The sequence below is a fragment of the Mixophyes fleayi genome, chromosome 1 (assembly GCF_038048845.1).
Source record: "Mixophyes fleayi isolate aMixFle1 chromosome 1, aMixFle1.hap1, whole genome shotgun sequence".
Lineage (NCBI taxonomy): Eukaryota > Metazoa > Chordata > Amphibia > Anura > Limnodynastidae > Mixophyes > Mixophyes fleayi.
In genome coordinates, this window is record NC_134402.1 from 459,215,034 (window position 1) to 459,232,202 (window position 17,169).

The 17,169-nt window shown below is 42.0% G+C and overlaps 1 protein-coding gene across 7 annotated transcripts in view; it reads left to right on the top strand.

Annotated features, from left to right (window-relative positions):
* The first annotated feature begins 6,636 nt into the window (after positions 1 to 6,636).
* The window catches only part of LOC142102504 (CMRF35-like molecule 5), a 40,647-nt gene continuing 30,114 nt past the window's right edge, over positions 6,637 to 17,169 (top strand). For 4 of the 7 annotated variants that reach the window (XM_075187339.1, XM_075187341.1, XM_075187340.1 and 1 more), the window contains exons 1-2: positions 6,638 to 6,925; positions 15,315 to 15,644. In XM_075187339.1, the coding sequence (XP_075043440.1) occupies positions 6,865 to 6,925; positions 15,315 to 15,644 (391 nt within the window). In that variant the 5' untranslated portion in view covers positions 6,638 to 6,864. Of the gene's footprint in view, positions 6,926 to 15,314; positions 15,645 to 17,169 lie in introns of all 7 variants that reach the window. The other 3 variants (XR_012679274.1, XM_075187344.1, XM_075187343.1) reach the window with 3 other exon arrangements.

The following is a 17,169-nucleotide window of genomic DNA, read 5'->3' on the forward strand; positions in this document are numbered from 1 at the left end:
ATGTAGCTAAGACCAAGCTTCCTTGCGGGAGTCCCTGGTGAACATCGTATTATACTCTTCTATGCTCTCAAGCGTCAACTACTATCAGATAGATGTTCATTCTCCCCAATGTGATTTGTGACAGGCTGGTTCCTCTTTACATTTTGGATCAAGACTGCAGTTGGAAAGGAGCATGTCCTAGCTCAACTCTAAATCTCAGCGCAAAAATAATGTTGTCTGGTATTAATGTGCAACATGCAAAAATAGTCATCATTTTCCTGTATGAAAAAAATAAATCCATTTTAACTGCTTGTCCAGGTGCAAATTTATACCCTTTGGATTTGCTCCTAATTCTAAATGAGGACCTTTATGTATTTTATCGTCTAAACTCTGTTATTTTTATCCAGATTACAACATTCACCAATGTAGGAGCTGTGAGTCTATGGTAGCAAAATAAAAAATACATTGAAACCGATCTGAAAACATTTAGGTAATGGAAAAGTAATGTTATTCACAACCATGATGATCTGATCATACAATAAATTAAATAAAAGTCTAACTGCACATAAATGTTATAGTCTGTGGAAGACACAAAATACAATTTGATCATGAATATGAGATAATATAAGACATGAAATTGTAAACGGATGAGTTGGAGAATTATTTCTGATTAGGACTGTAAATGTAATCTCACGATTCTATCAGATCCCTGACACACAGCAATGTGCAAAAGTTTGAGGCAGGTGTGGATAAAAGTTGCAAAGTAAGAATGCTTTCAAAAATAGAAGTGTTAACAGTTTAGTTTTATCAATTAGCAAAATGCAAAGTGAATGAACAGAAGAGAAATATAAATCAAATCAATTTTTGGTGTGACCACCCTTTGCCTTCAAAACATCATCAATTCTTCTAGGTACACTTGCACAAAGTCAGGGATTTTGTACGATTATAGTCAGGTGAATGATTAACTAATCATACCAAGCAGGTGATAATGGTCATCATTTTCATATGTAGTTTGAAACACAGTCATTAACTAAAACAGAAACTGTTGTGTAGGAGGCTTAAAACTCTGCTGCATAGGTGAGGTTGTGAAAGACAGTTTAATGTCACAGATCATACACCCAGGTCATACAACATGGCAGGACTGAGCACAGCAACACACACAAGGTAGTTATACTTCATCAGCAAGGTCTCTCCCAGGCAGAGATTTCAAATGAGACTGAGGTTTCTAGATGTGCTGTTCAAGCTCTTTTGAAGAAGTACACAGAAACAGGCAATGCTGAGGACCGTAGTCGTAGTGATTGGCAAGGAAACTTAGTGTATCAGATGAAAGACACATCATGCTTACGTCCCTTAAAAAATGGAAGATGTCCAGCAGTGCCATCAGCTCAGAACTGGAAAAAAACCAGGACCCAGGTACACCCATCTACTGTTCGGAGAAGTCTGGCCAGAAGTGACCTTCATGGAAGAATTGCAGCCAAAAAGCCATACCTTCAACTTGGAAATAAGGCCAATTATGCACGAAAACATAAGAACTGAGGTGCAGAAAAATGGCAGCAGGTGCTCTGGAATAATGAGTCAAAATTTGATACAATAATAAGTGTCTACAGGCAGCAGTGAAGCAGGGTGGAGGTTCCTTGCAAATTTGGGGCTGTCTTTCAACAAATGGAGTTGGGTATTTGGTCAGGATTAATGGTGTCTTCAATGCTGAGAAATACAGGCAGGTACTTATCCATCATACAATACCATCAGGGAGGCTTCTGATTCGCTTCAAATTTATTTTGCAGCAGGACGACGACCCCAAACATACAGCCAAAGTCATTAAGAACTATCTTCATCGTAAAGAAGAACAAAGAGTCCTGGAAGTGATTACATGGCCCTCACAGAACCCTGATCTCAACATTATCGAGTCTGTCTGTGATTAAATGAAGAGACAGAAGGACTTTGAACAAGCTACATCCACAGAAGACCTGTGCTTAGTTGTCCAAGATGTTTGGAACAACCTCCCTGCCGAGTTCCTTCAAAAACTGTGTGCAAGTGTCCCTAGAAAAATTGATGCTGTTTTGAAGGCAAAGGGTGGTCATACCAAATATTGATTTGATTTAGATTTTCTTCTGTTCATTCATTTTGCTTCTTTCTAATTGATAAAAATAAACTATTAACACTTCCAATTTTGAAAGCATTCTTACTTTGCAGCATTTTTTTCTACACGTGTGTCGGCTAAGGTTACTATACCGGCTAAGGAGAACCCAGGGATGGAGTGATTGGCGGACAGCAGCGTGGGGTTCAGGCAGAGTAGATACCAGCAGGAGACAGCGTAAAGTACAGAGAAAACCAAGGTCAGAGGTCACATGCACAGGTTCGGAATCCAGGGACAGGCGAAAGGTCAGGGGCATTGGCAGAGGAGCAGAATCCGGGTTCAGGCAAATGGTCATTGTCAGAATCTTAGGTTCAAGGTCCAGGACCTAGCGAGGGTCATACACGGGAAGTCAATCAAAGGTTTAACACCAAGCACAGAGAGAACAAGCAGGCAGCTGAACTGTAACCAGGACACTATAACCGGCAGGGAGGCTAAGCCCTCCCTGCCTAATATACTGGAGCCAGCCAATCAGGGACTTCTCCTGAAAAAACATTAAAGCCCTATTTAGCCCGCAGGCTGTAGTGCGCGCGCCTGGCTGTACTGAGTGGCTGGGACGCGATAGTAGTAATTTCGGCATCCGGCCGTTGCCCTGGACGGGCCAGGGCACCGGATGTGACGTCCCGGTCGTCATAGCGACGGCCGGGATGCCGGAAACCAGGGGCAGAGAGTCGCGGCGGTGCCCGCTGCCGCCACGGCTCATGACAGAAAGAAACCGATAGAAAAGGTAAGTGAAGGAACGGAGCAAGTAGGAGCAAAGGAAGGCAGCATGGCAGAGTGTCAAAGGGGCAAAGGAAGGCAGCATGGCAGAGTGTGAGAGGGGCAAAGGAAGGCAGCATGGCAGAGTGTGAGAGGGGCAAAGGAAGGCAGCTTGGCAGAGTGTGAGAGGGGCAAAGGGAGGAAGCATGGCAGAGTGTGAAAGGGGCAAAGGGAGGCAGCATGGCATAGTGTGAAAGGGGCAAAGGGAGGCAGCATGGTAGAGCGTGAAAGGGGCAAAGGAAGGCAGCATGGCAGAGTGTGAAAGGGGCAAAGGAAGGCAGCATGGCAGAGCATGAAAGGGGCAAAGGAAGGCAGCATGGCAGAGTGTGAAAGGGGCAAAGGAAGGCAGCATGGCAGAGTGTGAAAGGGGCAAAGGAAGGCAGCATGGCAGAGCGTGAAAGGGGCAAAGGAAGGCAGCATGGCAGAGCGTGAAAGGGGCTGATGTCTCCTAGAAGAGTTACCTGGGCTTTTTAGGGAACACAGTAACCCTGACGCACCCCACACTAACGTCTTCCCCTAGCAGTCGACCAGTACAGGTCAGCTGGAGAATCAATAAAAAAACAAATATTGCTTAACTGAGGGATGGATCAGAAACTTAATGGAAGTTCCATTTATTGCCTGACAAATGTGTGCCCATTGATTCCCAGGGGATCTAACCAGACTTACTGGAGTCCCTCTCTGCAGGGTGACTGCTGCCATCTGAAGATTTGGGAGAGGCTGACTGGCCAACCCTCCATTGTCCAAGTACACAATCCAGTGGGGTAGTGTTAACTGGGACCAGCCTCAACCAAGGCCACAACACCATGGGAATCGGACTGGGTTTAAGAGAAGGAGCCCAGCCATCCAGTCATTGTTCTACATCCTGTTTGGACAGGCTGACTAGGGGTAATGGCTACTGTTGAATTTTTGGAGAAAAATGCCAAGGATCATACCTGCTAAGTCTCCACGGACTGCATTGAGCTTGGTCCCCGTCATGAGGCGGTGGAGTGAATGGTGTGGCTTGGTGGTCAGGACAGTACTCCAGAGGACTGTGATTATAGACCATTTAGTTTCTAGTAGACTCTGTGCCGTGAACCTTCTTGCTGTTATTAACTGTATCCCTTTTCTTGTGTGATTTTGTAAATACAAATATCTATTATTGATTTGTATAGGTGATTCTGAGCCCAGAGGGATGTCAGTTGTCCCCAGCTAGCACATAAGGTTCCTAAAGGCAAACTAGCTATTCACAGAAGCAAATGAGCTAAAATAAACCCGGTATGCTCACACCCAAAGAGACGTCTCTTTGCATCATTCAAAATTGTTGTATGTCGCTATTGGATTCAGCTGATCAGCAACACGCCATTAATCCACACGTGACCTCATTTTTCATTATTTAGTTACCAGACAGATGTGCTGATGTCAATTCTTCCACCTTGTACTTGTATCTAAATCCAATATCACCTTGTTCCTGTGTCACAGTATCCAAAACATTGGTATCAGTTTACCAAATTCAAAATTAAAACCAAACCTTAACCAGGGTATTTATCAACCTGTGAGTTTCCGGTAGGTTTGAAAAGTGGAGATGTTGCCTATAGCAACCAATCATATTCTAGCTGTTATTTTGTAGAATGTAAATAAATGATAACAAGAATCTGACTGGTTACTATAGGCAACATCTCCACTTTTCAAACCCGCTGGAAACTCGCAGCTTGACATATATACCCCTTACAATCAATATGAATACAGATAGATATCTGCGTAGTTATTTCTATCACCTCCTCACCCCGTGTTGTTACATGTTCTGTTCCTGTTAGTGTAACATCCGCAGGATCGGTGGTAGTCTCTTAACAGTTAACCTGCGTTGTCCCGACATTGCCGCTTTAAATAAAAATTCATTGAGGGCGCACAGACGTCAGACACTATTGCCGGACACCTGTACATTTGGAAGAAGCTCCTGTCAGTGTTTTGCTAGGATCTGATATGTGGACAGTCGCTGATCAGGTAAGCCTGTGTATATTCTTGTCATTTTCTTCTCAAATCGGTTTTCTTTTGTAGGTGTCCTCAGCATCGGATTTATCAGCATCGGCAACACGTACCCCACCCCCGCAGGAGTGCTTTGATAATATAATTCAAATATTTTGGGTCACTCTCTGTTTGTAACTCATTTATAATATTTCTTCTAAGTTCCAGACCTGCAGCGGGGTGAAGAAGTGGCCGCATCAGGGCCCGAGATTTCTCTTGGTGGCCCTGGTCACTGGCTGCATCATATGTGTATTAGGAAGGAGATACAGATAATAAGGGTCAATAAGGGTTTGCTGAAGAAGTGCAGAGAAAGGCAGGAAGCGCAATGGGAGACAACGAGGACGACCCCTGGTTGCCCCCAGTGTGGGGTATCACTGTATAGTAACCCCTGGGACAAGCAGAGAAGGCTGGAGAGGGAAAATGACTGGAGCTTGGAATAAGGGACTGTTAAAGGGATAAAGGGTAGGAAGAGAAGACACCTTTACATGGGAATAATGTGGTTTAGATAATTTCAGTAAAGGGATGGTTTAGGAAAATCCTCTTGGGCTTTTAAGGATTAAGGAGGTCGAGGCTCATTAGTTGTTGGCTGTGACTGAACAGAATTATTATTATTACCGTTTATAAGGCGTCGCAAGATATCCGCAGCGCCGTACAGAATACAAACAGTAGACCATACGGTAGAACAGTTTAGAACAATAAATGAGTATTACCAAGACTCCGGGGCTCCAGGCATAGAAATTATTGTGAAGTTGAAGAAGAAGAGTAGATAGAGAGACAGGAGGGAAGAGGGCCCTGCTCGTAAGAGCTTACAATCTAAAGGGAGGGCTGACAGACAGCAGATACAAGAGGGAGTCAGCATCTCCCACCTTCCCACCATGTTATAGAATTGTAAGTCACAGCAAGGTAGCGGGGCTGCCAGATGATCTTTGGTAAATGTGAGTTACTCCTTGGTAGGTAAGAGGACCCAGTGTTATTGGAGAAGTCCCCCAAGCCCAGGGCCCTGCGGGGAGGAATGTTGTTGGTGTGCGGTTCCCTCAAGCTGGGTAAATCATAACTCTTTCATGTCTGATCTTTCTACCTCCACGATATGAAACAATTAGTTATCGGCTCGTATAGTGTTGTAAACTTGCTGTTACTGTATTTATTATTGGAACAATGTGTGTTAAGGGGTAAACCAATTACACTTCCGATCATCTCCCTAGAGTCTCATATATTTCTGACAGTCTCTATAATCTACTTATCACTCATTGGGTTTTGCCTTTTTAAAAAATGATGGGAAACTGCTGATTAAAATATTTACCCCAGGACTCCGTAGTCTTCAGACACAAAGCCAGCTGCTATTTGTGGGTTGTGCTAATATTGTTATACAGAGCCTGTTATTTGCGGCTCCGCAAGTAACAGTTCTTCAGGGTCCATGTTTTTTTGCAAGCTTGAAGACAGAAGAGGACCCCCATATGGGATTAGGTGACCAATAAATAGGTAAAAGAGGGTTTGTGTCAGGATGTAGTTTTTTTTTTTTAATAAAGGGCATGTTGTCTCTTTCAGTTCTACAGGAGTTAGGACCATTCACCTTGCAAGTGGTGGGTGTCTTACTGTCTTATATTTACAAATTTGTGCAACTAAGTTTTTTATTATTACTTTAGAAGCAAGTTTATTTGGGTCCTTTTATGCTGGCTATAACCTCATTGCTGGTGGATCTATTTGTTGTGTTTTTAGTACACTTTTTGCCAGTTATTAAGCAACTCGCCTTTAGCAAAGAACTTCTAATTTCAGCAGAATACATTGCAGTGCACCATATGGGAGAAAATTGTCATCGCTCCAGTACTGGTTTGGAAGAAGTGAAACTTATAGGAGAGGAATCAGCCATTGTTACTCTGCAGCTTGTGTAATATCTGATCTCTGAGGGAGGTTTAATATTTTTTATAAATCTGTGAAAGTTCAGAGCAGACACAACATGATCTCTGCACACTGAGAGCAGCTGCTGACATACAATGTATCTGTCCTCGAACCTGATGGAACTGATCCTGGTCTGGGGGTCTGTCTGTGTGGTAGGTAAGTAACCAGATTGTGCTACAATGTATCATGTTATCATGTTATTATCTGTATACTGTGTAACACCCTATCCACAGCAGAGAAATAACCTCCGTACAATGGTGATGGTTTATATGTGTAATGTGCCTGGTTTATGTGTATTAGAGATATGTTATTGTTTTAGGTTTGAAAGTTGAACACAATTAAATGTAATTTAAACTGTCACAAAATAAGACTTATTACCAGATAGTTGCAGAACAATTGTTAAATAAGGTGAAAGTAGAAAAAACGCTGCAAAACTATTCTGCAAAATATTTGCCTCATTCAAGGTTGCTCCTGTGGATTTTGCTCTTAGAGTTGACAGTTCTACACCAAGCTCACCCCACAGCAGCCGTCATCACCCCAGTTCTATCTAAGTCTGCAAATGTATAAATACAGCGCAGAGTAGCGCTCCGCAGAATGGTGGAGCGGAACTGGAAGGCTGCAGCGCCACAGCTCCGCACCTGTGCAGAACGTCCTGTTCTGACGCAAAACTTGATTTGCATAAAATTCTGCTGCAAATTCGCTGATCTCTATTTGTCAGAACAGATAAATGTTGCAAATCTGTCCTACCAGGCGGCTGTGACCTGCAGGAACATGTAGCACCATGGTTATAGCTCGGGGTTAACGATAACGGGCTTTTCTCCACTACAGGCTGCTCCTACATGGGGCTGAATTTACATGTTCAGTGCTTGGTAGACAGCACTTAGCAAACACAAGTGAACCCCTAGAAAATAGAGGACAGTAAAGTATATGAGTACGTACACACAGGCATTGGCACAAGCATTTCTATTTGTTGTAAAAAAAAGCAAAAGAAAAAAATGCTTATAAACTGATCAGTGACCGTACAATAAGGCAGTATGAACGGTATGTAAGACGCAGCTTCTACAGAAGCATTTGACAAGTTAACGCGGCTAAAGTACAAAACATAATTTATCACCGTACAACAACAATTCTGTGTGCGCCGTGTAAATGTCACAGTTGTGTCCTAGTGTTACTGTCATGTCAGCATTTCAAAACTTGCTCCAGGCAACAGATCAGGGAATAGAGAGTCGGAGATGTCAGAGGAAAATGATGATTGTGGCGCAAGAGAAACACATAGAAACAGATTGTGTTACACCAGAAGAACTGTATTCCGGGGTTTTTAAGAGTCAGAGAAAGAATTTAGGAGTCTACCAGGCTCATTTTGAATGGTTACATAGTTTAAATCTGCTCTGCTATTATTATTCTGCGATAATGTACATACTAGACAATATTATCTTATTTATAAACTTTCACTACACTTATATGATAGAAAAATCATAACTGTGGAATAGTATGAACTTTATAGGCATATTTTTATCTTCCAGTTTTGCTCAGATAACATATATCCGATACTATGTAACGGACCTATGTTCTATGTTTATGGATACATTTAAGTCATGTACAAAGAAAACATACTTTCAAAAACAAAATTCAAGGGCTGGGAAGCTGCTGATATTGGTCAAAAAGGTTAAATAGCAAAACATAGCATGTTAGCTCTTCAGACTAGAAGTGATATTACTGTTTGGACCTATGTGTGTACATTCCCCGTAGAGAGCATTTCCGTTTGGTTGCAGGACAATCTCTCAGATTTTTTATGTTTCAGTCTTCCATGCACAGCTCTTCCCCCTCCAAAGTACAAAGAAAAATACACAAGCGAACAAGTTAATGACGATATCACACAGTCCTAAACAATATCCACATTCAATACGATATCCAGAAAAGGTCCAACCACAGTTCTTTCCATATAATAATCTCTTCCAAAAATATAACGAAAATCCTAAGTAGTTTGTTCTCTTCATAACTGTTTTTTTTTTTAAAAAAAAAATAATAATTCTTTCTTCAAACAGTGGTGTATCAATGACCTCCGGAAATAACTGTACATAAAACGAGTCATATGTACAGGTCTATTATCCACGATGGTGCCCTTGAACCAAAAAGCGAAAAATATAAGCGATCAAATGAACAACTTACAGAGATAATCGTCCGTGTAACAGGCAATTCATGAACAAAAAGGAAAAACTATATAGTGTGGGTGACAGGATGGACCAACCTGTCTGTTGTTGTTGGGAACCGGCTGGGCTTACTTTGCCACCGTTCCCTTTCGTTATCCCAAATCCCTTTCGTTATCCTCTTGCCGCAGTAGGAGGGGCTTACATGAGCTGCCACCACTGGACTCCTTGCCGGCATCCAGAACCGGGTTTCTTCTGGGTAACTGACACTGCTAGCGTGTCTCGTTACTGGTGTACCTAGGCTGGTACTCTTGACCTCTTACTGTAGATCAGGAAAGCTGTGGATGGATCCCGTCTGGCCTATCACACTGATCAGGGCTGCTGGGTAGCAGGCAGAGCGTTGGTACTGGAAAAGCTTGGGTCCAAACCTCAGAGACAGCCGGAGAACGGATTAGATTTTAGGTCTAATCGGCAGGTCACAGGAATACTGCAATATTGAAGGTGTTTTCAAGCAGGTCTTTGAAGCAAGATGTTTATTTGCTTTTCACTGGTTAGAGTTACCAGTGATCAGGTCAGATGCTGAACTCAGAAGAACAAGTTTCAAATACAAGCTAGTGCCTTTTATACAGTTCAGACACAGGCTATTTTTAGCATCAGGATGTACTCTATTTACACAAACATGGATTTACATGTATTGGAAAGCTAACAATATTTACACTTATATGTGGAATTCTAGAAACGCTGTGATGTCCTGCATCTGGTTTTCAGATGCAGAGAATCTATGAGCCAGTCTTAATTAAAAGTTCCTGCCTTCAATGTTGGACCTTCACACATCAAAAGATCTAATTAGCATGGGGCCTTTCTTCAGACCGTTCGGAATACATATTTACACAGAACAACAAAAACCAAAAACAAGCCAGTTTCCCACCTCTCAATACACAAAAGGCTTTGTAAACAAAGGCTCATTGTATCAGATATATATACATCAGAAATAGGCATATCCTATAGCAAGGCTAAACAAGAGACAAATTTCTTCCCTTGGTCTCAGAAATTAAAGATTTCCCTATATCAAAATATACACAATATTAAAAATAAGTGCATTGGCAATTTATATAAATCAGCGCCCTGCGCTATTTCCTTTAAATAAATTCATACCATAAGTTATTTATCAGTGATCCAATCACAGTGTGATACTGTATATAGTAGAGACACTCTCCAACATGGCAATGAACTCACATTTACAATGGGAACAATGAGATTTCCGCATGTTTCGTTCTCTACAACACTTTTCTTTAACACCCATCCAATGGTTCAGCGATTCCAATTAATAACCAATTCTACTTCCAGTCACCAGCAGGGAAATAATCTCAGTTCTCTACATCTTAAACCCCTCCAGAGGAAAGATGAATTGTCCATACTTTGGGGGCAGTACTGATCCTCCGTGGGAAGACGGAAGACTCTTTGCTACTTGAGTCAACGCACGACTCGCCTCAACTTTCTTGAACCCTCTGTAAGACATGTGCAGCTAATCTCCATCGCTGATCTTACAAAGAGTTGTGAGGTGTAGAATATCAGCCCCTGTACTGTATGGTGAACAGATCTGTGTGATCTGATAACTAATAGACGTGTTCATTCTCTATTCATTGTGGGCTTAAGATCAGGGATTCCCCATGGGGTAACATTTCTGTCCCACAAGAAGCTTTATGGCACAAATTTCTTAAAAGATGTTGAAATGATGCTGTGTGCTTGGTGTTTCGACCACGGTTTGTCTTTGTGTTATTAGTAAATAAAACTAGTATACTAAAGGTCATTATTAATCTCTGCTTATTACCCTGATATAAAATGTCATTATGTTATTATACAACAATATTTTAAGGCTACCCACAGCAAAGATAGAGATATTGCTCCCAGGGGCCATTCTGAGCAGGAGCGGGGCCCAGAGTACCCTGGAACTCGAAGCCCAGTCTTAAACTTTCGCTTCACTGTTAAATAAAAATGTTTGATAAAAACTTCTATATATAAAATATAGTGGTAAATAGAATATAAAACTTAAATTACGTCTACTACCATTTCTCTACTATTTCAGGGGATAGAGCAATAGACCTATTCATTCTATAGAGACCTGCAATAAAAGATGAATGTATTCAACCAATAAACTATTTCTCCAGTGTTTGGAATTTCGCTACAGGTGAGATGGCGCAGACAGAACAGGCGTCGCAGTGACACAGCGACAAAACCAGGATGTCAGGAGCTAAACTACATAGGAAATATTGTGGTCTGTTTATATTCCCAGCGCAGTAACTGTCAATATGTAACGCTGCAGATCGCAGTGATAAATAATAAAGTACCGCTGCGATTTACTATACCGGGGCTGCTCTAGGAGAGCTCAGCAAAGCGCTGTCAGCCGCGAGGGAACCAGCAAAGCCGGAGAAACTTCAGCTGGATCCCAGTGAAATTGAGCAGTTGCCATCCTGAGATGTCGCTGCTTGGCTGGGAAAAGCTTTGCAGCATTATAAATTGACTAATGCTACTGTCCCCTAGAGGGGACAGTGATAAGCTCCAGAAATTAGGTAAAGACCAGGAAAGTCTTTGCTAACCCTTTGTTAAATAGCAAAAAGTGGTGAAAGAGCATTTGTCATGATTTCGGCTCTTTGCTACTTGTTAAATAGACTTCTCCATCGCTAATGTATAAAAGTGTATATGGCCAGACCTGTTCAGTGACGTGCGGCGGCCATCTTTAAATGGACTCTGGCACCGGGATGGTTAGTACCCAGCGTCGGAGGGGTTAAAGTACCAGCACTCAACTGTGCCGCATCAACTGTTATTCATAAAAGAAATGTATTTTAGAAGGTGCACTGCAGTACAGAGAGTAGTACCCAGCGCCGCAGCAATGAAGGGGGAGCGCTGGGGAGTGTGGAAGATGTTTTAAATGTTTAAATAAAAAATTGGCAACTTGTATATGTGTAGGCGGCGCAGTGCCAGTCATTAACCAGTGCGCAGCGCTGGCAGGGTTAACTCCCTGTGCCAGGAGTGCATCTATGTGTCAATAATGTGTAAAATGTTTGAAATGTGTGTGTGTAATGACTAAAGAAATGTGCTTAGCATATGGTGGTCCAGGATCCGCCCAGGATCCTTCACCTTACAGAGCAGCCTCCTGGGGGACCCAGGAGACTAAGTCACAAGCTGGAGCTCAAAGAGCTTCAGCTAGCGGCAGGGCAGGGGCTGCTGCCCCGGGATCTGGCTGCTCTCCCCTGATACTGTTTTCAGCCAGAGGTTAGAGCCAGACCCCGGAGCAGGGAAAAAGGTTTTAGGCTGGAGATTTAAAAGATAAATCTCCCACCTCAGACTGGCACCAGGGAGGAGAGAGGGCTGAGCCCCTCTCTCCCTGGCAGCTCGTGGACAGTGGGGGATAAGGACACTCACCCCTGCCACTAGTATCAATCTAACAAGGTGTTAACCCCTCCAGACTGATTCACGTGCAGGCTGCATGAATCCATCTGGATTGGTTAAAGTGGCAGAAGGCTGGATTACCTCCTGCAATTCTAGTGTCCAAAATGGTATTTAAAGTTTTACACTGAAATGTATTATACCATCTGTACTTTCTGGATATCACTAGTACCTCAAACTAGTTTATGTAACTGTCCTTTTAGGACTTCTTGAGCTAATAAACATCACTGATTAAGGAACCTGCTTTGACACCTACTTACCTGCTGTAATTTCTGTGACCTCCACATTAGAACAATCTAATCCGTTATCTGGCTGTACTAAGGTTGGAACCCAGCATCCAGTACTAACGCGCTGCCCGCTACCTGCAGCTCTGGCCACTGTGATAGGCCAGGGGGAGCCATTCACAGTAACCTCGATCTGAAGGCAAGAGGTCAGGGGTACCAGCAAGGGGGTACACTAGCAGCGAGAGCTACCCAGAAGGACCTGGTTCTAGGTGCTGGTGAAGGAGCCTAGTGGTGGCAGCAGCAAAAGCTCCTCCTACTGCGGTTAGAGGGCGCATTTGGGATAAAGAAAGGGGGGCGGTGGCAAGGCAAGCCCAGCCAGTCCCCAGCAACACACGACAGGATGGCATAGGACCTCCATCCTGTCACAGTATATATAATAAAATACAGTGTGAGTGTATTGTGTACACCTCTCTGTGTCTGTGCTGAGCAAAGGTAACACTACTATAATTAAACTCTTGCCCACAAAAATGTGTGTAATTATGGCAGAAAACACATTGAAGAATCGGCTCTTTAATCTAACACAATTTATTTTTAACATTTTTTTTTAAAAAAAAGACATAAAACATTTTAAAATCATTAACTCAACCACTAATACCTGTATCTGCGATACCAACTTCCAACACATGAACACAGATCAACTACTATCATATAAGATCTATTAATGGACCCTACACGTGACAATCACCTGAAGTAGGAGCTTATATCTCCAAGAAGTCCAATGATTACAACAGATTATATTAGGTATATCCAGATATACACATAGTAGTCACAGACTAATATGTAGATATATCTCTGTCTGAAGGACAGGATTAGTATAAGATCAGTGTATTTTACAAGCAGCACTTAAGCATTAAAGCAGTAAGTTTACAGAGGTAGCATTCAGAAGATATTCACCCTCTGGTGGCCACTGGTATTCCGATTTCAAAACTGTTCTTTGTTTTTTTAAGTGATGTTATGCACTTTCCTATGCGCTCTGTTGAAATAGTAATCCCACTGTAAGTCAGGGGGGCGCCCCGTGTCTCCTCTGCCCTCTTCCAGCTGTACTTCCAGCGTCCAATCACCAATGTGTTACTGACTCCCACACCCAGGAGCTGTCCACTAAGAGGTTCGTCCTACTGCAGCCTTCTCATGTAATGCTCCATTATTCTTCAACAAAGTTATTTTTCTTTTCTCTCTCTCCATAAAAGAATAGGAGATCAAAAAAGACCATTACAGGCTACGGCTTCCCCTTTAAATTAACCAAATTCTCACAGGCTTAGAAGTTCTGCAGAAAGATGAACAAGTGAGAACTTCATAGAGTAGTAAACTTTATTGGAGCTGCTAAACAGATAAACAAATTATAGAACCAAACATTAAGAGTCTTGTTCCAATGACAGCCCAGAACTGGACACCAAAAGGAACAGGAGACCCGAGGCAGAAATACTCCTGGGACCAGTAGTACGCCAAGCCATGTCCTATGGCATTTTGTCATTAGGAAATCCCCCTTTATTCACCTTTTATTCACCTCATTTATTGTGAACCTACATTAGATTTAAACGAGTTAGTCTTTGCTAAGTTTTGTTGGAAGAACCACTTTAAATTTCAGATATATCTTTGCAAATTGTTCCGTTTAATGTGTATGTTTGTATGTTCTCCCCGTGTTTGTGGGGGTTTCCACTTGTCATATTGAGACAGACACAACACACTGCAGGATATGTACAATGCCTATGTGGTATATAAAAACCCAGCAGAATACACATAAATAAAGTATTAAATTATTGTCACTTGTTTATAATATAGTCATTAATGAAAAATCATCAAAAAAATTAAAAATAAAGTCATTATTTTCCTCTCGAAATATAAGACATATTTTTGCAGTTGCTCCTGACTGATCCAGCATGTATTCACAGACGTCATCATTAACAGTCGGCACTTACACCCGACCTGTAGCTGGTGTAAGAGATATGACAGGACAGAAAGTCACATACCTGAGAGATGACCGAAGCTTGAATCGGACACTGTTACAATCGCTCGATCTTGGGACGCACTAACTGTGCTTTACCCACAATCCCCTCCCCATTACACCTATGAAATCGTAGGCTGTCAGAAGTCTAATTTACTTACGAACATGAATTACTTCCTTTGGCGAATGTATCGGTTTTGCGCGTTCGCAGAGTGAAAGAAGACAAGATACGGCCCGTATCAGCATTAGGTTCCTGTATGAATTATGTTCCTTGTATGCAGGAGGACTTCAGCTGTTATCTAAGTAATGGTAATACAGAGAAGTCTGTGGTAATAAAGAATCTGTAAGAATTAAGACGATAGCAGAGCAAGATTGTTTATTTATAATTCGCCATAAAATTCTTCTTCATCGGACATTCACGAGTCTACTCTCTAACAAAACCCTCTACTGCAAATGACAGATGCAGCTCTGAAAGCCGGATACGTCCATCCTAAACTATCTTACTAAGAATGAAGATATTTTATAGTAGCCACTTTCTAAAAGTACAACTATGGTGACCCAAATATAATGGTCCATCAAACAAAACCCAGCACAAGCAAATCCAGTCCTCTGAAATCAGGGCCCTGAGTATTGGCCAGTTAATATATTAATCAGCAATGAAGGTACCGACTAACCCGAAATGTTCACCTTTATCATCCGCTGTACTTTATTGTCTTCCCAAACAGGTGTCTGGAGTTTGACTGGTCCCAATAACGTGAGCATCCAGTCTGGGCAAGAGCTGACAGTGCAGTGTGCGTACAACACTGCGTACAAAAGCTACATTAAATACTGGTGCAAAGGAGACAGCTGGAGACACTGTGACATTGTGGTTAGTACAACAGAGAAGAATAACGAGGTAACAAATGGAAGATTCTTCATTAATGACACATTTAGTATCCCCAGCTTCTCCGTGACAATGGCTGACGTGAAACCAGCTGATTCCGACACGTATTACTGTGGAGTGGAGAAATCAGCGCACGATATGATGCACAAAATTATAGTTCACGTCCTGCCAGGTAAGCAATAGGCTAACAATTATATATATATATATGTTGTGTATGTCAGCTATTTATATATTTTACAGGAGATTACAATTTAGTCCAAACCTATAATTACTTTTAGATACCAAGATTTAGATGAGGTCCATAGGAGAATAGTATAAGGGGTGATGACTGTCATACGTCCCTAACACATCTTGCGTTCTAGCTGTGTAGAGGTCTAGGACAGTTTCAGCCTTCTACCGCTGCTATGAGTATGAGGTTCTATTTGTCAGTATTATATTTTGTCTACAAAATCAATCATATTAGCAAAACATATTGTGGCAGATAACACAATCCATTTTGTACACTTTCTTTTTTTTAACAGAAGAGAAGTTTTGCAATTTTCAAATAAGGGTACAGAAAAAAAGGGGGGAAGGGGAAGGGGAAGCCGCTGAAATAAAATAGAGGATCTGATATCTGAGTCCATTTTATTAAGTTACATGATCACGGACCATCTGACTGAGCAGATCAGAATGGTAACAATAATACATTTGTCCATATGTTTTAAGCAATAATCTTGGCACCCTTGCACAGAGGGGCGTTTAGCCTGACAAATACACTGATTGGATAACTATTATTTACGAACACCTCTACTCAAAGAGCGTACCTCCTTAACCACAATGTGTTAAAATATGAGACCTTGTCTCTGAGGTTTGGAGACACTAATTCTCTTATCATTGTTATTCAAAATAAGCACCAAGACAGAATAGTGCGACCTTGCAAAGCGCACATTCCATGAAGCATGAAAGTCATAAACATTTTCATTTCTTTCAAAACTTAATTTCGTTAAAGCTGTAGCATATAAATACAATCATGGCTGCTAGACTGCATTTTATAAGGCAGACTGAGTATCCAAACAATTCTACATCATGTTAAATTGAGAAACGGAAGGAAGGGAAGTGGGGGAGAAACAAAACATAAGGTCATAAACATGAAATTTCCTGCCTGAAATATTAAAACAAAGTCTTAAAAATCGCAGAAGAGCATTAACACCGCAAACCACCTAAACCGGTATGTTTTCGAAATTGAAACACCCTATAAAACCATCACTTATAATTGCAAGGGGTCTCCACTGGTGAGTCGTTGGGAAGCCGGAGGAGCGGTGCTCTCTCCCTCAGTTGTGTAGACAAGCCAGCTACACCATTTTACCAGTTGGGAGGAGGCCACCGTGGAGTAGGCACCTCAAAGTCTCCATCTGAAAACTATAGTTCACTTTCGATACAATCTTACTCAGTAGGGGAGGCAATGGCTGCTTCCATGACTGGGCTATGGCTTCCCTAGTGGCTATAAATATGTGTCCCATCACATACCTATCCCATTGTGGGAGAGATGAGGACTAGTGGTGTAGGAGTGCCAGCTCCTGGGATGGAGCCACGGGTGTCGGAAGACCTTACCAAGCAAATCAAAGACTTCTGCCCTTAAGGGTTGTACATCAGGACAGGACAAGAAAATGTGGAAAATATCACCCCTTCCTAAACAATTGCGCTCGCAGGATTGAGAC